Source organism: Rhinatrema bivittatum, chromosome 14 (assembly GCF_901001135.1).
Source record: "Rhinatrema bivittatum chromosome 14, aRhiBiv1.1, whole genome shotgun sequence".
NCBI lineage: Eukaryota > Metazoa > Chordata > Amphibia > Gymnophiona > Rhinatrematidae > Rhinatrema > Rhinatrema bivittatum.
Genome location: NC_042628.1, coordinates 69,935,832 through 69,959,671, shown reverse-complemented (window position 1 = coordinate 69,959,671; position 23,840 = coordinate 69,935,832). Strand labels below are relative to the sequence as shown.

The 23,840-nt window shown below is 51.2% G+C and overlaps 1 protein-coding gene across 5 annotated transcripts in view; it reads right to left on the bottom strand.

Annotated features, from left to right (window-relative positions):
* Positions 1-23,840, bottom strand: part of IGLON5 (IgLON family member 5) — a 418,463-nt gene that overhangs the window by 75,689 nt on the left and 318,934 nt on the right. For all 5 annotated transcript variants that reach the window (XM_029576928.1, XM_029576927.1, XM_029576929.1 and 2 more), the window contains one exon: positions 1,464-1,696. In XM_029576928.1, coding sequence (XP_029432788.1) covers positions 1,464-1,696 — 233 coding nt within the window. The remainder of the gene's footprint in view (positions 1-1,463; positions 1,697-23,840) is intronic.

Below are 23,840 nucleotides of genomic sequence, written 5' to 3'. Positions count from 1 at the left end.
TTCAGAGATGCAAAATATAGAAAATAATAACATACATAATTGTCCAGGTCCTAAATCCTGGTCTCTGTGCCACTAGTGGTGGTGCCCTTAAACCTTTCTCTAAATTCTCACTTAACCTCTACCATTGCTTATATTGGGAGGATGGTTTTGTGAAATAGGATGGCACTGTTTTGCCTATTCCTTTAAGTAAGTGTGTGGAGACATGACCTCTAGGGGAGGGTGCCCTGTGACTATAAATGAGTTTCAGAGAGGAGAGGGCAGAGGTTTCTGTAGTGGGAATCCCAGGGACAGAATCCATGCCTGGTTCTGGGAACACCCATTAAGCTCGCCTCTTAGCATGCGTCCTTTGGGGATTATTGACACAGCTAGCTGCCAGAGTTGTTTTAACAAGGACACAGGGCTACGAGTGAGTACTAAGGGTTTGAAGTTGTAGTAGCTGTGTCGATACAGGGTGTTGGGGTGTTGGTGTTGGTTTAATTGTTCTCTAGTAGGATCCTGTGAAGCATTCTTTTGATTTTCTGATTGCTGCTGATTTTTTTTTCTGTCTGTAACCCCCAGAGGATAAAATAGTCGCTGGAACTGTACTGGACTGTGTCAGATCCCAGGGTGCAGGTTTGCAAGGAGAGGCATTCTGAAGATTTATTATTTATTTTATTTAACAGTTTTTCTGTACCGACATTAAAATACACATCATATCGGTTTACATTATAACAGCAGGTAGAAAGTACATTGAACGGGGAGTGGGAGTGGATAACCAGTAAAACAAGAATTTAGAGGGGCTCTAACTGAGGGTTAGATGGTCTAAGAAGGAGTGGTGGAGTTTCACGGTGGCGGGAGCAGTCTGGAGGATCACGGAGGAGAAAAGCTTTCTCTTTCCCTTGTCCTGCAGAATAATACACCCCATTGTCGCCTGAGCCGGGTCCAATCCAGCACTGTATGACAGAAAAGCCCCAGCATGAAGTCTCTTTTTCTGTGCTTCAAGCTGGCGATTCGCACAGAAAAGAAAATCCCAGGTTAACTGGAGATATAAATATTTACTTATCGCACAGTTATCGCAATGAAAGAACATTAAATAGACATGCTTTATGATACAAGCTAGGTACAGAATACACGGCAGAGTCATTATGGCAAGTAAAAGCGTTTGAATAGATCGAAAGGAAAGCTGAGTTCTTCGTAGAATGTTCCAGACCAACAGGTTCCTTCTTCTGATGTCTGGAAAGTTCAGGTACAATGGACATTTTTCGATAAGTCTTATGTCAGTTCAAGGAAAAGACCTTACAACCCACAAGGAACTCAGCTTTCATCTGCTGGAAAGAACCATGGCGATTAAGTAACCTCCCGAAAGACCATGAAAGAGCCATGAGCATTAATACAGGTGGTGGATAGCTTAAAGAGTCCTGAGGAGTTTTTAACCTGCCAGGAAGATTGGAAATGAAGCCTTTAAAGCAAGATGGGGGTCTTACCCTGCACAATGAGGTAGATCTGGGTGGTGTACGGCTTGTCCAGTGTCTGGTAGGAGCAGGTATAGACGCCCTCGTCATAGACATCCACGTTGGTGATGACGATGCTGTATTCTGTGTTGCTGCTGGTCAGCACCTGCACGCGGGGCTCCATCGACCACCTGTCTTTGCCTGCAAACAGGATGTTGGAGCGGTTCAGCCAGGCTACCCGGAATACCTGGGGGTCGATGGTACAGCTGAGGGAGTGAAGCAGGAGAGAGGTGGTTAGGAAATGTGACCTCCCGATAGGACACTGAGATTTTCATGGTCCTACATATACAGTTTCCTGCATTTTGAGATGCCTGCCTTTCGCTCTGGTCCCAGTCAACAGATCTATATAAATAAAAATGTAAATGTTCATTTGTTCAAAATCTTAAATCTCCGAAAGTTCTTCACCGATTGCTTTGAAATTTTGATACAACGTTGCATTCGAATACGCGCATGTTTTTATATACCTAGATTATATAGATGTCACACCTGTGACAGGTAAAAACATTAGGGATGTGAATCAGGCTTCAGACGATTGAAAATATCGTCGATATTTTCAAAATAGTCTGAAATCGGGGGCTCCCCCGAAACGATAGGAAAACCCTACGATATTATTCATGGGGGTTCTCTTATCGTTTTGGGGGAGGGCGGGAAAAACGGCACACACAAATAACCCTAAACCCACCCTGATCCTTTAAAATTAATCCCTTTGCTTCCCCCACCCTCCTGACCCCCCCAAAAACATTTTACACTGGATGGCCTGCGCCATTTTTAAAGATGGCGCCGGCCATTCAGTGCTCCCTCCATGTGACAGGGGCCAGCAATGGCACGGATACCCTATCACATGGTAAGAGCAAAGGCCATCGGAGCCATTTTTATTAGTGGCAGCCAACGGCCCGAAAGCGGGAGATCGCTCCCGGGACCCCCACTGGACCACCAGGTACCTGTAAAATGTTTTTGGGGGGGTCGGGAGGGTGGGGGAAGCAAAGGGATTAGTTTTAAAGGGTCGGGCTGGGTTTTTTGTTTATCGGCTCGGGCGCAGCCAATAAACAAAACCGCGATCGGGCCCGATGAAAAAAAAACCCACATTTGAATCGGAACCGGAATCCAAACTGATTCCGGTTCTGATTCACATCTCTAAAAAACATGCTTTTTTGGAAAAACAGCGCCATCTGTTGGACGTAAAAGCAACACACACTATCTACAATATAAATGGGCTCTGACCGACGGACCGCAAATGCGCAGTAGAGAGCAGCTCTACCGCGCATGTGCGGACCATAGAGCTCTGCGCTACGTGCTGGGTGTCACAGAGGGGAGGAGGAAAGGGCAGACGAGTCGAAGCTCCGAGAAATGGCTCAGCCCGTTCCTCTGCCGCTGGGGAAGGGGGAAGGGAGTAGGGACTGCCAGACAGCTACACACAGGAGGAGGAAAGGGTAGAAGAGTGGCCGAGCCAGTCCGTCCACCACCGGGAAAGGGGGGGAGGGAGTTGGGATGGCCGGAGCAGAGCAAATGCGCATTGTGAAATTAAACCAGACTGAGCCACGGCAACGCGTGGCCGGGTACAGCTAGTACACAGTAAAATAAAAGCTTAGCCTTTCTGAAAGGTTTGTACAAAAGAAGAATGAGAAGTACCACTTTGGTAGGTGTGGACCCCACTGCTAGGACGATAATGTATGCATGTTTTGCGCCGTTGCTACACTTCTGGATAGCTCTCACACACGTTTCCTTATTTTGGTTCTCAGGACGTTCACTGGCATGCGCTGGCGTCCTGCAGCCAGTCCCTGGTCAATTGGTTGTGGCTGACATCAGAGTGCTCTTGTGTCATCCCATCAAAGTGGGCCCAACCGAGAACACAGGGAGCTTATTTTAATCTCATTCTGCTTTGCAAAAAAAAAACCTAGGAAATGCCAAAAATGGTATGGTGGCAGGATAAATGTGAGGATTTTCCTCGCTGCTTACCCATGAGGAGAGGGGCATTCATAGTCACTGCTTGTGAGGTTCGGAAACATCTCCCTCGCTCAGCGGCACTTGGCGGGATCTGAGCCAGCTACCAAACCTACTGTATCTATCCAGCCTACAGTTTCTCGCCATCCCACCCTATTTAACCTAATCAGGGACATCAGATGACTGCTTAAGTGGGTGGTACATGTCTCAAGAACAAATTAAGTGCCTGCTAATTATTTAAATAAGAGGGATAATGAGCTTCTAAGCTCAAATCCCCCTGTGCACTAAAGTGCATTAAGTTTCTCACAGTCATGTGCTTGTGAGAGAATGAATGACACCAGGATGGGGTAGTGGTGGAGAAAAGGTAAGCGTGCCAGCCCTGCACCACAGGGTCACAGGGTTAACCTCTCTGCAACCCCCCTTCAGCACAAAAAGGGCCATCTAAGGGCTGATTGCTCTCCTGTCTTCAGGACACAACAAGAAATTTGTACAGACCCCTTCATCCCTGTTGCTCTCAAAATCAATAAAGCTGCAGGGAGCTCCTGGAAACCTACCTCACCCCTCAAGGTCTCTGATCCCTCATTCTCCTGCCAGGGGTTCAGAGAGGCCTGATGCCTGTGGGGTTTGAGGGGGGGAGGGGAGGAGGCCTTGCTCTAGACAGGCCAAGTTTGGACTGTGAAGTTCAGGGAGCCCAGCAGGGCAGAGTTGGGAAGAGAAACAGCAGATCACGGAGTTAACAAACGAAAGCACCGCCAAAAATCTGCTGTCAGTTATTATACCTAGAATCAGGCCATCGCTGGGCCAAGCGTCACCCAGATCACCTCCCCTTCCAATGACCCTACCTAGAATGTTAAAAACTCGTTTTAGAAAAATCATATACATTTATTTATTTATTTAATTTAAACATTCTTATATATATACCGCCTATACGAACTGAGGTGGATTCCAAGCGGTTTACAAAATTAAAACATACATAATTTAAAACATACTAGGCGAAATAATAATTAAAACATCACATAGGACAACTTAGCAATACATGGGAACAAACAGAGCAGTAAACTGTTGATGGCCCTATTAGTTATTCCCACGCGATACAGAAAGTAAAATGTGCAGCCAAGCCGCACATTTTACTTTCAGAAATTAGCAGTAGCGATATTAAGTCGGAGGTCCCAAAAGTAAAAAATAATTTAAAATTTTAAAAAAAATTTAAAATCAGCCCGCGGCTCGCAAACTGGACGCTCAATTTTGCCGGCGTCCGGTTTCCGAACCCATGGCTGTCAGCGGATTTGAGAACCGACGCCGGCAAAATTGAGCGTTGGCTGTCAAACTCGCTGACAGCCGCCGCTCCTGTCCAAAAAGAGGTGCTAGGGATCCTTTTTACCATGGGCCCTCATGTGAATACTGAATCGCGTGCACAGGAGAGGGGCCTGTGTGTGTGTGTGTGCGCCTGCAACCTTTACTGTATCAGCCTGAAAGGTTGTACCTGAGGCACTGGAGGGTAAAGTGACTTGCCCAAGGTCACAGGGAGCGACAGCGGGACCTGAACCCTGGTCTCCTGGTTCATAGCCACTGCTGTAACCACTCCTAGGAGCTGGGAGAGAGTTCCATGTCGGACCGGCCACTGACAAGGCGCGTCTGCGGGTCAGGTCTAATCTGGCTGTTTTTATGGTGGGGACCTCGAGTATAAATTTACCTAACGATCTTAATTGGCGAGGTGGACGGTATAATCTTAGTTTAGAACACAACCAGATGGAGGCTGGGTTGTATATTAGACTGTGAATTATGGAGAGAACTTTGTATTGTACACGGTATCGTAGAGGGAGCCAGTGAAAAGACTGGAGTGATGTGTTCCCTGCCTGGAGGATTAGTGATGTGTTCCCTGCCTGGGGTATTAGTGATGTATTCTCTGCCTGGGGTATTAGTGATGTGTTCCCTGCCTGGAGGATTAGTGATGTGTTCCCTGCCTGGGGTATTAGTGATGTATTCTCTGCCTGGGGTATTAGTGATGTGTTCTCTGCCTGGGGTATTAGTGATGTGTTCCCTGCCTGGGGTATTAGTGATGTGTTCCCTGCCTGGGGGATTAGTGATGTGTTCCCTGCCTGGGGTATTAGTGATGTATTCTCTGCCTGGGGGATTAGTGATGTGTTCTCTGCCTGGGGGATTAGTGATGTGTTCCCTGCCTGGGGCACAGTCTCTCATACACACACTCACATATATTCTCTCCCTCTCTCTATTCCCAGGGATGACACCGGAACTCTCTCCCCTCTCGGAAGCCAGCTGACATGCACATCTGCACCACGCCTCATCAACCTAACTGGGAACCTTTCAGTTGTGGTCCTCCCAAGATTCAGTGTGGAGGGGGGCGGCACAGTCTCTCATACACACACTCACATATATTCTCTCCCTCTCTCTATTCCCAGGGATGACACCGGAACGCTCTCCCCTCTCGGAAGCCAGCTGACATGCACATCTGCACCACGCCTCATCAACCTAACTGGGAACCTTTCAGTTGTGGTCCTCCCAAGATTCAGTGTGGAGGGGGGCGGCACAGTCTCTCATACACACACTCACATATATTCTCTCCCTCTCTCTATTCCCAGGGATGACACCAGAACTCTCTCCCCTCGAGCCCTCTGCTTCCTGCTCCATGTCCCTCCCCTCCAGGCAGTCTCCAGGGAACAGGAGGAGAGGTTGGAGCAGGCAGATTCCCATAACTTTATTAGCCTGACAGATTTCACGCGTTTTGGCAAAGTGATACATAAAGAGGTCAATAATTAAAGACCCGCTGAACAGGTAAAATTATCTGGGGAACGTGATCCGGATATTCAGCAGAGCATACCCGGATAGGTCTGCTGCTGACTCTATCAAAGCCATCCGGCCACCATGAGGGCAGCGGTGCTGGTCCGTGCTGAGTATCAGCGCTAGATATCAGCATTGGCACGTCCCAGGCCTGCCACCATCGTTTTATCTCGCTACGTTTTGTGGGATAATGTTTTGCCCACACAAAATTTAGCCTGGTGGCAGGGGGATATTTTTTTTTTATTGCTGGGGTTTGTCCACCTAACTTCAAAAAATTAGCGGGACAAACCCTTTTGACTATCGACCTCAAAGTGGCTAAAGCAAAAGGGAAGACATTTACAAACCAGCGATGACAACAGTAAGATAAAGGAGGATGAGAAGGACGGGTCCCTGACGGGATCACGTTTCTGATGCGGTAGCAACACACTTTTGCCGCTATGGCTGCCATTTCTCTTGGTTTCCCCTGGAACAGAGTCAATCTGCTCTCCCCAATCCAACCTCTCTGCTGCCCAGAAAGCCCGCAGAGAACAGGCGGGGAGGGGCCGGCCCCATGCCAGGTCAGCAGGGCAGGGAAGGAGGAGCTGTGGTGGCTATGGGGAAAGGAAACGCCCCCTCTCCTCCCCTCTCCCTGGCTGTCCCGAACCCCAGCAACTCTGACTGTGAACCCCGGTGCACTAAATCGGCGGACCCCAACCCTGTCCTGGGGGCCCACCAGTCGGGTTTTCAGGATATCCACAATGAATATGCAAGAGAGAAAATTTGCATGTTATGGAGGCAGCACATGCAAATTTTCTCTCATGAATATTCATTGTGGATATCCTGAAAACCCGACTGGCTGGGGGGGTCCCCAGGACAGGGTTAGGGACCACTGCTACTAAATGACTGCACACAGGAACCGAACGTATCCATCCATCCATCACACAGAATCTGTCACTTCCTACGTTCTCTCTCTCTCTGGCTCGCGAGCCAAAAATCTCTCTGTCTAGAACAAAGTGAGAAGAGAGGAATAAGAAAGGAGAGATCAGAACACAGAAAGCGGATGGTGAAAGGGGGAAACAAATCAGTGAGGGAGAGAAGTATGGAGGAAAGGGGGTGATGGAGAAAGGAGAGAGTGAGAAGGCAGCATGAGAGAAAGCAGAGGCAAGAGTGCATGTGCACGTGTGGGAGAAAGAGAAGGTGCAGAGGACAAGAGTAGGATGCGGACATGGAAGAACAGAAGGACACAGAGGAAGAGAGCGAGGCACCATGGAAGAACAGAAGGACACAGAGGAAGAGAGCGAGGCACCATGGAAGAACAGAAGGACACAGAGGAAGAGAGCGAGGCACCATGGAAGAACAGAAGGACACAGAGGAAGAGAGCGAGGCACCATGGAAGAACAGAAAGACAGCAAGGAGGAGCAATGTGGTGGGAGAATAAACAAGAGAGGAGGTGACGAAATAGGAATGTGAGGGAGAGAAGAGACCAGGAGCAAGAGTGAGGCAGTGAGTGTGCCTCATTCACATGGACAGCGTAAGCCATGCTGGGCTCCCGTAGCCCCAAAGACCTGCTCCTAGCAGCGGAATTTAATTATCTGCAGAGAGCACTAACTAATTTCAGATCCCGGGGGATATTAGTTCACTTGTTCTCACGTCCAACATCTGTTAGACACAGATTGGACAGCGCTCCAGAAATAATTGAGTTAAAACATTTGAGTGTATTCTGAAAGTCGCTTTGAAGCAGGCCTGGTATGATCCTGGATTCCAGCCGAGGTCCCCTCCCCCTCCCCCTCCTCTCGTCCCTTTCCTCCCCAGCGTGGACGCTGCCTGTGTACGCATTAACAATCGCAGCCAGAGAGCCACAGAAAGGGCTGGGGGCTATTTAACTTTTCAACCTCTCAGCAGGTTTGAGAATGACTTCTGCTATAGGACATAGGAAATGCTTTTATAACTATGCAGAAGCAAAAGGTGCCATAACTGCTCATGACAGATGCTTCTGGACAGGAGAGATGAACAATCTTTGTAGTGGGGGAGCAGGAAGATTTTTTTTTGACCTGCACCCACAGTGGGTGCCGCAGCGCCCCAGCATCCCCAGTCTACTTCTAGGGAGTTACAGAGCCTTGAGCAGCCGTGACCATCCCACTGCGTGCAGGCCTGCCAGCCTGTCCATCCTAGGCGTCTTACCCTCGCCAGACCAGCCCTCCCAGGTGAGTTATTACCCTACAGCGGCCCACATGACTCTCTGGATCTCACTCACAAATTCTGGGCTTAGACACCTTTCTCTGCAGTCTCTGGGAGAGCACCCGGGATCTCCAGGTCCTAGAAATCCCCCCCCTGAGACAAGCTGCTAATTCTCTGCCTCCCACCTCTGATACCAGAGCTACCAGCGGCAGGAGGGAAGCACAACCAGTAATCTGGAGGGAGAGGAAGGGGTAAGAGCATTCCTGGGAACTGTGGATTTCCACTCACCCTGAGATTGTTGCAGACTGCAGGGGGTGGGAGAGGAGGCAAAGGATGCACCAGTATGCAGCCAAACTTTCATGCACGCGCACTCACACGTGCAAACACACTTGCACGTTCACTCTCATACTCTTTCACACACATACATGCTCATTCTCACACACACACACACACATCCTTATTCATCTAGACTCTCACTCAAAGGCATACGCTCCCAAATCTCTCCCTCTTCCACACACACTCACTTCAGTAACAGCAAACCAAATGCCCTCCGCTGCCAAACACTTTGTGAAGTAACAAACATACAAAAAACACCTAGAAAAAAAAAAAAAAAAGATACATAGAACCTCGCTATACCACAGCGACACTAAATCTCAGGAATCAAACAGTGCAACCTTATCTATGAAAAGACAGCAAAGCAAATATTATACTAGGCCCTAGAATACTAACCCACCACTTGCTGGGGAAACAAAACAAGCTGCACTACCACAAATCCCTACAGGGAAACTATGCACTAACAGAGATACTGCAAGTCAGTCACACACATAGAGCACAGAATGACCCTTACCTAATGTGGTATAAGGCAGTGGTCCCCAAGCCTGTCCTGGGGACCCCCAGCCAGTCGGGTTTTCAGGATATCCAAAATGAATATGCATGAGAGAACATTTGCATGTTATGGAGGCAGTGCATGCAAATTTTCTCTCATGCATAATCATTGTGGATATCCTGGAAACCCGACTGGCTGGTGGTCCCCAGGACAGGGTTGGGGACCACTGGTATAAGGGACTACAAATTAGAAAGTCCGAGAAACCAGACTCTGAGCAGCAGAATAGAAATTAGGATGGTAACTTCCAGACATTTGCACGCATACATCAGGCCGCCCCTAGGGATGCAGCTATTTTATAACTTGTGCGCGTATATTATAAAATAGCCTGGCCGTGTGCACGTGCAAGCCGAATTTGAAACGGGAAGGGCGTGGGCGCCCAAATCCCACCTCTACCGCAAAAATCGGGGAATTTTAAAAGAGGCACACACCCGACACCTTTGCCAGCTCGGCCCCAGCTCACTCAGTTAAGAGATAGATCCTCCTAGGTAGTTTGAGAGCCTTCACTCCCCCCACTTAGCCCCGACCCTTAAAACCCTGCAGATCTGTATAACTTTATTTTGTAACTTACACCTCCACCAGGGGCTCTGAGCGCGCACCCAGGCACGTAAGCATTTACATGCACATCTCTGGTTCACACCACTCCGAGACCACACCCACACCCCGCCCTTTCTGGAAACCTTTGAGATGTGCGAGCTGCGGGAGATATGCATACATCTGGGCAGCTTTAAAATCTGTATGGCGTGCTCAAGCCATCCTCTAACTGATGCACGTGCCGGGCTTCTAAAATTCACCTTGTATAATGCACATTCCCAAAGATAGCATGTGACAATTACTACAAACTCAAAATTATATTCCATGTTCCCCTTCTCGGTCTTTTCCTAATTCCTTTTTCAGGGTCTCTCGTATGCTTTCTGTTTCTTCTTTCTCCTCCTGTCTTCTTCCATTCCTCCCTCAAAAACACTCACAGGCTTTCACTCTTACATTCTGTTTCTCACACACACACACACACACATATACTCTCACATGCTATCTCCATCTCTCTCTTTATTTCTCTCACATACACACACACACACAGGCTCTCACTTTCTCATGCTGTCTCCATTACTCATACACACACACACACAGGCTCTCACTCTCACATGCTATCTCCATCTCTCTCTTTATTTCTCTCACATACACACACACACACACACACACAGGCTCTCACTTTCTCATGCTGTCTCCATTACTCATATACACACACACACACACACAGGCTCTCACTCTCACATGCTATCTCCATCTCTCTCTTTATTTCTCTCACATACACACACACACACACACACAGGCTCTCACTCTCACATGCTATCTCCATCTCTCTCTTTATTTCTCTCACATACACACACACACACACAGGCTCTCACTCTAATGTGCCATCTCTTTCTCTCATACACACACACACTTAGGCTCTCACCCTTGCATACTCTCTCGTTCTCACACACATTGTCAGGCCTTGGCCTCCTCCTCACCTCTAGTCCTTCTCAGACTGCCACAGGATGGAGTCCGCAACGGCCCTGATACTGGGTCTCTTCTTCTTGTGCTCCCGTGGGATGAAATCTGCTGCAGTCCTCATTGTCTTGGCCACCACAGGATGAAGTTCGTGGCAGCCCTGCTACAGGGCTGTGTCTTTTGCTACTGTGTGGCAATGATTAGGTGGGCCACTGCGCACCCCATGGCTATGCTACTAGGACAGACACTGCTGCTATTCGTCCTACCTGTGTGGCTCCTGCAATGTTTGCTTCCAGGGCCTGCTAGTGCACGAAGGAGCACTCAGAGTTTTTGGATTTTTCTCCAGAGAACCGGCAATTCCTCCAGAATTGCGGAATCTCCTGGCCATTTCCGGAGATTTCCCGGTATAGGCATGAGAAAGTGTGCATGTGTGAGTGAGAGCTCAAAGGAGGGAGAGGAGAAAAATTGGGAGGGTTAGTGAGAGAGTGTGGCTGTGTGAGAGAGAGAGAGGCAGGATGGGAAGAGAGTGGGGCTTGCACGGAGAACGATAGGAATATGGGGGGAGGGAGAGGAGACAGCAAGAGAGTGTGGCCGTGTGAGAGAGAGTGAGAGGCAGGATGGGAAGAGAGAGGGGCTTCCAAGGAGAGGGACAGGAATATGGGGGAGGGAGAGGAGACAGCAAGAGAGTGTGAGGCAGGATGGGAAGAGAGAGGGGCAAGCAAGGAGAGGGACAGGAATATTTATTTATTTATTTATTTATACCGAGGTATTGCTCGCTGCCTTCCCTCCGGTTTACATTTAACAGTGTCTGAACTCAAAAACTGGAAAAACAAGACATCAATACTTTCTTATTCCAATTGAAAAAGAACAAACATTACAAGGTAAGTCAGTGCGAAAACGACAGGTTAGAGGGGATCGAATCTGGGAGGGGATCAATGGTTTGTTTTGTTTTTTTTGTGTGTTTATTGCCAAGTCTGGTTGGAAATGTTCATAGTCATAGATTTAGGATAGATATTGCATACTGGAAGACGGTATTTATCAGATTTGTTGTGTGACGTTAGCCGATGCCATCCTTGAATGTTTGCGTGAATAACCATGTTTTGAGCTCTTTTTTAAAAAGATTTAATGTTGCTTTGTGAGCTCAGGTGTTCTGGAAGTGAGTTCCATAATTCTGGACCAGCGATAGATATGGCTCTGGATAATTTGGCTAATGGGAGTGAGGATAGGACTAGATTTACTTTGCTTGCTGTTCTGCTCGTATGTTGTGCTCTGTGTAAATGAATGATATCGTCAAGGGCCGTATTGTCTGCTTTGTATATTGCATTGTGTAATACTGTTAGTATTTTGAATTCAATTCGTTTTTCAACCGGAAGCCAGTGTAGATTGCTGAGCCCAGGGGTGATGTGGTCAGATTTCCTTTTGCCGGTTAGGACTCTGGCTGCCACATTCTGGAGCGACTGAAGTGCTTTTAAGGTCGCTCTTGGTAGACCCATCAAGAGTGAGTTGCAGTTGTCTAGGCCGGAGCAGATCAGGGATTGTAGTACCGTCCTGAATTCTTGGTGGTGGTAGCATTGGTTTTAGATGTTTAAGAATATGGAGCTTATGGAAGCCTTCTTTTGGTTTTGTTGCCATGTGCTTTTTGTAATTTAGTTGGCTGTCAATCCACATGCCAAGGTCTTTTACGTTATCTTTCAGTTGTATGCAGATGTTATCAATTAGAAGGGATGGGATGGGATGGGATGGGATGGGGTGGTTTTTGGTTCTGCTTTTTTTCTTACGATTAGAATGCATTTGGTTTTGTTCATGTTTAGACATAATTTTAGGTGGTTTAGCATATTTCTAATTGCATCAAGGTGAGAGGATGCTAATGACAGAGCATCGTCTATGGAGTTGGAAATTGGAATAAGGAGTTGTACGTCATCGGCATACATATAGTAAGCTACTCCGAGGCTAGATAGGAGTTGACATGGGGGGAGTAGATAGATATTGAAAAGGGTGGCCGAGAGGGTGGGAGGAGGGAGAGGAGATAGCAAGAGAGTGTGGCTGTGTGAGAGAGAGTGAGAGGCAGGATGGGAAGAGAGAGGGGCTTCCAAGGAATATGGGGGGAGGGGGGGGAGGGGCAAGCAAGGAGAGGGATGGGAATATGGGGGGAGGGAGAGGAGATAGCAAGAGAGTGTGGCTGTGTGAGAGCGTGAGAGGCAGGGTGGGAAGAGAGGGGGGCAAACAAGGAGAGGGACAGGAATATGGGGGGGGGGAGGGGGGGAGGGGGGGAATATGGGGGGGGGAATATGGGGGGAAGGGGAGGAGATAGCAAGAGAGTGTGAGGCAGGATGGGAAGGGAGAGGGGCTTGCAGGGAGAGGGACTGCTAATCTCAGGGACAGCAGAACTCAGAGGTCCCAAGGTAAAGTGACGCAGGCCCTCCAGCCTGTCCCTCCCCGTGCCACACCCCACAGTGTCCGAGGCCCGCCAGCCTGTCCCTCCCCGTGCCACACCCCACAGTGTCCGAGGCCCGCCAGCCTGTCCCTCCCCGTGCCTCACCCCACAGTGTCAGAGGCCCGTCGGCCTGTCCCTCCCCGTGCCACACCCCACAGTGTCCGAGGCCCACCAGCCTGTCCCTCCCCGTGCTACACCCCACAGTGTCAGAGGCCCGTCGGCCTGTCCCTCCCCGTGCCTCACCCCACAGTGACCCAGGCCCGCCAGCCTGTCCCTCCCCGTGCCACACCCCACAGTGACCCAGGCCCGCCAGCCTGTCCATCTCCTGTGCCTCACCCCACAGTGACCCAGGCCCGCCAGCCTGTCCCTCTCCTGTGCCACACCCCACAGTGACCCAGGCCCGCCAGCCTGTCCCTCTCCTGTGCCACACCCCACAGTGACCCAGGCCCGCCAGCCTGTCCCTCCCTGTGCCACACCCCACAGTGACCCAGGCCCGCCAGCCTGTCCCTCTCCTGTGCCTCACCCCACAGTGACCCAGGCCCGCCAGCCTGTCCCTCCCTGTGCCTCACCCCACAGTGACCCAGGCCCGCCAGCCTGTCCCTCTCCTGTGCCTCACCCCACAGTGACCCAGGCCCGCCAGCCTGTCCCTCTCCTGTGCCTCACCCCACAGTGACCCAGGCCCGCCAGCCTGTCCCTCTCCGTGCCTCACCCCACAGTGACCCAGGCCCGCCAGCCTGTCCCTCCCCGTGCCCCACCCCACAGTGACCCAGGCCCGCCAGCCTGTCCCTCCCCGTGCCTCACCCCACAGTGACCCAGGCCCTCCAGCCTGTCCCTCTCCTGTGCCTCACCCCACAGTGACCCAGGCCCGCCAGCCTGTCCCTCTCCTGTGCCTCACCCCACAGTGACCCAGGCCCGCCAGCCTGTCCCTCCCTGTGCCACACCCCACAGTGACCCAGGCCCGCCAGCCTGTCCCTCTCCTGTGCCTCACCCCACAGTGACCCAGGCCCGCCAGCCTGTCCCTCTCCTGTGCCTCACCCCACAGTGACCCAGGCCCGCCAGCCTCTCCCTCTCCTGTGCCTCACCCCACAGTGACCCAGGCCCGCCAGCCTGTCCCTCTCCTGTGCTTCACCCCACAGTGACCCAGGCCCGCCAGCCTGTCCCTCCCCGTGCCTCACCCCACAGTGACCCAGGCCCTCCAGCCTGTCCCTCCCCGTGCCTCACCCCACAGTGACCCAGGCCCTCCAGCCTGTCCCTCTCCTGTGCCTCACCCCACAGTGACCCAGGCCCGCCAGCCTGTCCCTCTCCTGTGCCTCACCCCACAGTGACCCAGGCCCGCCAGCCTGTCCCTCTCCTGTGCCTCACCCCACAGTGACCCAGGCCCGCCAGCCTGTCCCTCTCCTGTGCCTCACCCCACAGTGACCCAGGCCCGCCAGCCTGTCCCTCCCCGTGCCTCACCCCACAGTGACCCAGGCCCGCCAGCCTGTCCCTCTCCTGTGCCTCACCCCACAGTGACCCAGGCCCTCCAGCCTGTCCCTCCCCGGTGCCTCACCCCACAGTGACCCAGGCCCGCCAGCCTGTCCCTCCCTGTGCCTCACCCCACAGTGACCCAGGCCCGCCAGCCTGTCCCTCTCCTGTGCCCCACCCCACAGTGACCCAGGCCCGCCAGCCTGTCCCTCTCCTGTGCCTCACCCCACAGTGACCCAGGCCCGCCAGCCTGTCCCTCCCCGTGCCTCACCCCACAGTGACCCAGGCCCGCCAGCCTGTCCCTCCCCGTGCCACACCCCACAGTGACCCAGGCCTGCCAGCCTGTCCCTCCCCGTGCCTCACCCCACAGTGACCCAGGCCCACCAGCCTGTCCCTCTCCAGGGCCTCACCCCACAGTGACCCAGGCCCGCCAGCCTGTCCCTCTCCTGTGCCTCACCCCACAGTGACCCAGGCCCGCCAGCCTGTCCCTCTCCTGTGCCTCACCCCACAGTGACCCAGGCCCGCCAGCCTGTCCCTCTCCTGTGCTTCACCCCACAGTGACCCAGGCCCGCCAGCCTGTCCCTCCCTGTGCCTCACCCCACAGTGACCCAGGCCCTCCAGCCTGTCCCTCCCCGTGCCTCACCCCACAGTGACCCAGGCCCGCCAGCCTGTCCCTCTCCTGTGCCTCACCCCACAGTGACCCAGGCCCGCCAGCCTGTCCCTCCCTGTGCCTCACCCCACAGTGACCCAGGCCCGCCAGCCTGTCCCTCCCTGTGCCTCACCCCACAGTGACCCAGGCCCGCCAGCCTGTCCCTCTCCTGTACCTAACCCCACAGTGACCCAGGCCCGCCAGCCTGTCCCTCCCTGTGCCACACCCCACAGTGACGCAGGCCCGCCAGCCTGTCCCTCTCCTGTGCCTCACCCCACAGTGACCGAGGCCCGCCAGCCTGTCCCTCTCCTGTGCCTCACCCCACAGTGACCCAGGCCCTCCAGCCTGTCCCTCCCCGGTGCCTCACCCCACAGTGACCCAGGCCCGCCAGCCTGTCCCTCCCTGTGCCTCACCCCACAGTGACCCAGGCCCGCCAGCCTGTCCCTCTCCTGTGCCTCACCCCACAGTGACCCAGGCCCGCCAGCCTGTCCCTCTCCTGTGCCTCACCCCACAGTGACCCAGGCCCGCCAGCCTGTCCCTCCCCGTGCCTCACCCCACAGTGACCCAGGCCCGCCAGCCTGTCCCTCCCCGTGCCACACCCCACAGTGACCCAGGCCCGCCAGCCTGTCCCTCCCCGTGCCTCACCCCACAGTGACCCAGGCCCACCAGCCTGTCCCTCTCCAGTGCCTCACCCCACAGTGACCCAGGCCCGCCAGCCTGTCCCTCTCCTGTGCCTCACCCCACAGTGCCCCAGGCCCGCCAGCCTGTCCCTCTCCTGTGCCTCACCCCACAGTGACCCAGGCCCGCCAGCCTGTCCCTCTCCTGTGCCTCACCCCACAGTGACCCAGGCCCGCCAGCCTGTCCCTCTCCTGTGCCTCACCCCACAGTGACCCAGGCCCGCCAGCCTGTCCCTCTCCTGTGCCTCACCCCACAGTGACCCAGGCCCGCCAGCCTGTCCCTCTCCTGTGCCTCACCCCACAGTGACCCAGGCCCGCCAGCCTGTCCCTCTCCTGTGCCTCACCCCACAGTGACCCAGGCCCGCCAGCCTGTCCCTCTCCTGTGCCACACCCCACAGTGACCCAGGCCCGCCAGCCTGTCCCTCTCCTGTGCCTCACCCCACAGTGACCCAGGCCCTCCAGCCTGTCCCTCCCCTGTGCCTCACCCCACAGTGACCCAGGCCCGCCAGCCTGTCCCTCCCCAGTGCCTCACCCCACAGTGACCCAGGCCCGCCAGCCTGTCCCTCTCCTGTGCCTCACCCACAGTGACCCAGGCCCGCCAGCCTGTCCCTCTCCTGTGCCTCACCCCACAGTGACCCAGGCCCTCCAGCCTGTCCCTCTCCTGTGCCTCACCCCACAGTGACCCAGGCCCGCCAGCCTGTCCCTCTCCTGTGCCTCACCCCACAGTGACCCAGGCCCGCCAGCCTGTCCCTCTCCTGTGCCTCACCCCACAGTGACCCAGGCCCTCCAGCCTGTCCCCTCCCCTGTGCCTCACCCCACAGTGACCCAGGCCCGCCAGCCTGTCCCTCCCCAGTGCCTCACCCCACAGTGACCCAGGCCCGCCAGCCTGTCCCTCCCCAGTGCCTCACCCCACAGTGACCCAGCCCCGCCAGCCTGTCCCTCCCCAGTTGCCTCACCCCACAGTGACCCAGGCCCGCCAGCCTGTCCCTCTCCTGTGCCTCACCCCACAGTGACCCAGGCCCTCCAGCCTGTCCCTCCCCAGTGCCTCACCCCACAGTGACCCAGGCCCGCCAGCCTGTCCCTCCCTGTGCCTCACCCCACAGTGACCCAGGCCCTCCAGCCTGTCCCTTCCCAGTGCCTCACCCCACAGTGACCCAGGCCCTCCAGCCTGTCCCTCCCCAGTGCCACACCCCACAGTGACCCAGGCCCTCCAGCCTGTCCCTCTCCTGTGCTTCACCCCACAGTGACCCAGGCCCGCCAGCCTGTCCCTCTCCTGTGCCTCACCCCACAGTGACCCAGGCCCTCCAGCCTGTCCCTCCCCGTGCTTCACCCCACAGTGACCCAGGCCCGCCAGCCTGTCCCTCTCCTGTGCCTCACCCCACAGTGACCCAGGCCCTCCAGCCTGTCCCTCTCCTGTGCTTCACCCCACAGTGACCCAGGCCCGCCAGCCTGTCCCTCTCCTGTGCCTCACCCCACAGTGACCCAGGCCCGCCAGCCTGTCCCTCTCCTGTGCCTCACCCCACAGTGACCCAGGCCCGCCAGCCTGTCCCTCCCTGTGCCTCACCCCACAGTGACGCAGGCCCTCCAGCCTGTCCCTCTCCTGTGCCTCACCCCACAGTGACCCAGGCCCGCCAGCCTGTCCCTCCCCGGTGCCTCACCCCACAGTGACGCAGGCCCGCCAGCCTTTTCCTTATGACTTGGTAATTCTTACTATGCTTAAATATCGGCTCCCTTGGATGAGCTGAGAGAACCATTTCTTCTTAAACCTGGTCGCTTATTCAACATTCTTCTTCATCCCCTTCCTGTCCACACTGATCTGTATCACAAGTAACCAAGCTTCTGCTGAGCTGTCACATATGTTGTTTGTATTTCTTTTTCCTTCCCCCCTCTATCCTGATGTGGCCAGTTTTTGAACATTGAATGTACATTGACAGAGCCTCAGGAGAGAAAATACTGAGTGATAGCACACATGAATGCATGTCATGTCTTCTGTATATCCATTAGCTCGTTGCCCATATCATTAGGAGTGAAAGATCCCTGACTGCTTCCCTTAAACTGGATCAGCTCACAAGGCATCTTATTATACAGGGTGGCCCATGGAAACGTAGCCTGCCTCCAATGCACTGGTATTGGAAACGGGCTAATTTTCCATTGGCCACCCTGTATAAGAAGAGATCCACAGATGAAACTGCAGCCCTGCAGAATTATTGCACTGGGAACGTCCTTGATCTTTGCAACCCCTGGGATAACAGATTCATAAAAGTGATTTGGAGAGAGCCAGAAACTAGCTCTGAGGCTTACCTGTAGTCAAACTCTAACCCTGCCTTTAAGTCTCTGCACGCCACAGGGTAACCATGAGTTTGTGCTGTAGCTCAGTGCTTGCCACTCATGGCACCAACTGCATTATCAGAGGGGTCAGGGAGGCTGAGGTTGATTTATAGTCTGGGGCTGTCCCCTGCAGAATTCATTTTCCTATCTGAAAGGCATGCTGCTGAATCACACAGTAATTAGGATTGTTTAAATTTGAAGACTGGAACCAGTAGATCGTTTATAGGGCTGAGGCAAACTGAGTAATGCATGCAACAGATATGAATTTGGGTTGATGTTAGGGATTAGTATTCAGTTCCTGATTTCTAGGAATGAAGGATTCACCTAAGAAAAGATTTGGTGTCAAGAACTATCTGAAATTTGTAAAGCATGAGGGGATGGTTGAATGTTTACATCACATAATGAAGCACTGAGAATGTTGACAGTGTGTAAACAGGGCAATGACAATATTTACAGTATATAGTGAAGCAGAAGGAATGTTTACAGCATGTGAAGAAGCAATGGGAATATTTATAGTGTGTGTCAGAGCAGTGACAATATTTACAGTATATACTGAAGCAGTGGGAATATTTACAGCATGTGACAGCAATGGGGATATTTACAGTGTGTGAGAGCAGTGACAGTATTTACAGTATATACTGAAGCAGTGGGAATCTTTACAGCATGTGACAGAGCAGTGGGAATATTTAGTGTGTGAGAGCAGTGACAGTATTTACAGTATATACTGAAGCAGTGGGAATGTTTACAGCATGTGGCAGAGCAGTGAGAATATTTACAGTGTGTGACAGAGCAGTGACAATATTTACAGTATATGCTGAAGCAGTGGAAATCTTTACAGCACGTGGCAGAGCAATTGTAATATTTACAATGTATGGCACAGCAGTGACTATTTACAGTATATAGTGAAGCAGTAGCAATGTTTACAGCATGTGAAGAAGCAATGGGAATATTTATAGTGTTTGTCAGAGCAGTGACAATATTTATACTGAAGCAGTGGGAATGTTTACAGCATGTGACAGAGCAGTGGGAATATTTACAATGTGTGAGAGCAGTGACAGTATTTACAGTATATACTGAAGCAGTGGGAATGTTTACAGCATGTGGCAGAGCAGTGAGAATATTTAGTGTGTGACAGAGCAGTGACAATATTTACAGTATATGCTGAAGCAGTGGGAATCTTTACAGCACGTGGCAGAGCAATGGTAATATTTACAGTGTGTGAAAGAGCAGAGACAATAGTTACCGTATATACTGAAGCAGTGGGAATGTTTACAGCATGTGGCAGAGCAGTGAGAATATTTACAGTGTGTGACAGAGCAGTGACAATATTTACAGTATATGCTGAAGCAGTGGGAATCTTTACAGCACGTGGCAGAGCAATGGTAATACTTATAATGTGTGGCACAGCAGTGATATTTTCAGGATATACTGAAGCAGTGGGAATGTTTACAGCATGTGGTACAGCACTGAAAATGTTTATAATAAAAGCAGTGAAAATATTTTCAATGCGTACAAGCTTCAACAGTAATATTTACAGGGCGTGATGCAGCAGGCGAAGTTTGTACAGAAAGAATGAATGTGCAGAGCTGGACCAGGCAGGAAATGGAAGGCAATAAGAGGGGCACAAGGTTAATGCCTTGAGGTTCCTTGCAAAGTTGTCTTATTTCATAAGTTAGTGCTGTGGGGGGACATCTCAGCATTGTAGGTACCTGACCACATCTATACTCTGTTTGCACAATTACATATCTTCATCTGTTCCACAGTATTTATCTAGTGCCAAGATGTCTTATTTCTAGAGATGTGTTAATGAGGGTAGCACTAGACACAGTAACAGTTCCTGTTCTGGAGAGCTTACCATCTTAGTGCTTCATATTATTATTTCTTCAGAAAGTGTATTCTTCACGAACAAGTTATATTCCATTATTTAATGTCTCTCTGTATAGTTTCTTGAGGAGAAGTGAACAAGATTTAAGAGCCCTTTTGTCTGCTTTTGTGATTACCATTACAGGATGCTTTAATCATCTGTCTAGGTGTTTCTGTGTCTTAAATAAAGATATTCATTTTTTAAATTACCATACTGTGTGGTTGCCCTTTCCTCGCTCACACTTTCTTTCACATGGCTGAGGCTGTAGGTAGGGTAAAACCGAGAGAGGGCTCAATCTGTCTCTTCTAATCTAGATTCAGCTGCAACAAGGGGTGTACATGAAAACACATTTTGTTTCTGGTCATTCTTGCCATTCTGTTTCTATAGTTTTGTTTTCCCATCAGTATGGCTCGTTTCGTTTAAGCATGCATTGTGTTTACACAATGTGCACACTTCACAAACTTTCCAACGGGCAGGCCCGATAGAATAAGGTGCGCTCAGCAGAAAGCACAATGTGACCAGCAGTGGGGTGCTCGCTTTTTGTGCGCAAACGTGTCCAGCTGATGCAGCAAGGGGTTTTGTGCATGTAAACATGTGCGTACTGCTCAGCGCTCTCGCATGGAAATCCCATGCAAATTAAGGGAGAGAGGTGCCATGGGTTTACTCAGGTCTTCTTAATGCTGGAAATGTTATTCCTGGTCAGAGACGGAATAAAGTTTCCAGGGCTTGTTTCAGTCTTTAGGGAGGGAGAAGCTGAAAATCCTACACCAGGATTTCTGTGTAGAAAACATTTGTTGTGCAGACAGAGCATGCTTTCTGCACATAAATATACTTTATAAGTAGAACTTTAAAAGCCCAGTGCACATCAACTGGGGGATGCGTGCACAACTCGGGCTGGCGCACACCAACTGAATTTTAAAAGCCAACCAGTTTTCGAAAAGGGATGGGGAGTGGGCATGGTCTGGGCATTTTGGGGCGTGGCCAAGAGACGTGTGTGTAAATACTTATGCGCCTGGGCACGGGCCCAGGTCCAGTAAATTTACTTCTGGTAGGGATGAGATGTAAGTTACAAAATTGAAAGAACCAGTGGGGGCTAAACATCTCACTTTCCCTACGTGGGACGAGAAAGGTTTGGGTTATTTAGGGCAGGTATGGTTGGGTTAACGGTAAAATACTCTCCTGTTCAGATTTACAGAGGATAAGGACTTCTTAGCATGTGCTCAGCTCAGAGGAGGTGCAGAGAGATTTGAAGAGAGGGAGAGCATTGTTTGAAGGATATTGCGTCGCAGCGGATAAGATGCAGAAAATGATCTCCAAAGTATACCAGATTTTGAATAAGGAGACCCCCTTCAAGACTAAGCATATGGTAGCATGGGAGAAAGATTCGGGCGAGCATTGGCAGAACGAAAAGTGGGAAGAATGTAATTTAGATAGTTGGGCAAATCCTTTCTTTCGGCAGCTCTGTCAGGAAATAACTATAAGCTTCTATGTAGATGGTCCCTCACCCCGACCAGAGTGGCCGAATGGTCCCAGGCTAACCGGTCCTCCTGCTGGAGAAACTGCAGTATGGCGGGCACGTTCATACACATGCGGTGGGGTTGTCCAAAAATTAGATCTTTTTGGGAGGAGTGTCAGCACATAGCAGGTGAAGGTATGGATACCCCGGTGTCCATCTCACATCTGGACCTACCTCGTGCTCAGCAATGTCTGTTTTCCTTTATCTCAGTTTCGGCCAGGATGCTAGTCACGGCGCATTGGAAAAGCAACAAAATCCCCACGGTTAACAAGTAAATCACAGAGAGTGGCTTATATGGAAAAAGTGACAGCTATTCGTAGAGATCAACTTTCAAAACACGGCAGAATTTGGTCCCCTCTGGATGAAGGTCGTTCGGTGCTCCAGACAAAAGGAAGGGGTTCAGTTCCGGGCAGGAGCGAGCATTGGGCATAAGATTTTTCTGGGCAAAAGCACACGAAGCAGGTTCATCACCCTACCTACATTTGAGGCATGAGACCACCGAGGGACCTTTGGTAAGGAAGGAGGAGAGGGTGGGGCGGGGTGAGGGGGAAAAAGAGGAATATTGTTATTGTCATTGTCATTGTCATTGGGTCACTGCAATCTTGTCTGTTACCATGAGAAGCTTTTGGCTACTGGTTTGTACGTGCAATGTTTGTACATTGGAATGGAAACAATCTTCTGCAATAAAAATGTTAATTACAAAAAAAAAAATAATTAAAAGAAAGAGCCATTTCTCAGAGGTTTAAAGGGTCTGGGGTAAGTGGGGGGCAGTGCAGACTATCAAACCAGGAGGTTTGGAGGACCTAGCTGGTAACTGGGTGAACTGGTGGACAAATTGGTGAAACTGGCAGTGGCGTGGATGCCCTTTTAAAATTCTCCATCCTCCACAGTAGAAGGATTTACACGCATTGGGCATGGTCAGGCTGTTTTATGACATGTGCACATATATGTGCACAATTTATATAACGGCTGAATATCTGGGCGCGTGCCGACGCACAGGCACCGAAGAGTGCCCATGCGTTGCTCTGATAGATACCATCCCTGTGCACAAAAAAGATTTTTTTCACACTGAAAGCATTTTTGTGCGGATAAATCATATTTCATGCACACGTAACAAACGTGTGGAAGTTTCTGCATGGGTATTGCTTTGTGAACCCCTCAGTTGACTTTCGAGCCAAGTCTAGTCAACTCTCCAGGAAGGCAGGTAGGCATTTAGCATGGCTAATGCATCCTATTATCTAGGAAGAGCCTGTTTATGATAAGCAAACTTGTTTTCTCTATCAGCAAGCAAGGCTGAATTAGCCAGGACACAGTGGCACATTTTACTGAATAAGCAACCCAGACCCCACCGTAGAGAGTGCATTACTGGGTGAACAGGCTACCGAAACTATTTGTCCAAATTTACTGACAATCTTTGAAAGATTTTCCAGATACTAATGGGACGTAAAGGTGGGCACTGACAATGAAGATGCAGCTTTGCAGATGTCTTCAAGAGGTACAGCTGTAATTTGATGAGCTTTGATTGAGTCAGTAATCTATAGGCCTGCTAGCACATAACAATGTGCAATACTATCTGCTAGGCAGTTGGATAAAGTATGTTTGGTGACTGCTATGCCATCGATTAGAGTCATGAGAGATGAATAGTTGAGAGGTTGATGATAAGGCTGAGTTTTCTTCCGGTAGTAAACCATTTAACTTTTGAAAAAATCAGTAAACTATTGTTTGGACACCCAGTTCAGTGTCCAGTGAATTTGTCCTTGCAGCACTACAGCATCACAGACTACAGAGGGAATTACGAACAAGGTTCTTAGAAAAGCACTTCACCACCTAGGCCTTAAGCATCAGCTTCCTCCCACAGAAAGGACTCTGCCACTTGGTCCAAGGGCTGCCATGGACTATAGTCAAGTATTGCATGTGGAACATCCTCCTCAGAGACCAAGATGAACTCCTCTTGTACATTCTCTGGACTTTGAAAATTTTGCACGGCGGGTGGTTAGAAATGAATGGCAGCACAGAGCAGATGGGATCTGATGTATCTAGATGCAGGCCTTGCTCCAGCAACTTCGATGGGGTCAGTACTCTTGAAATAAGCAGAGGTAAGTGGAGTGTTATCTCCCTCAGTTCCAGGCATTCTTGGCAATCTGATG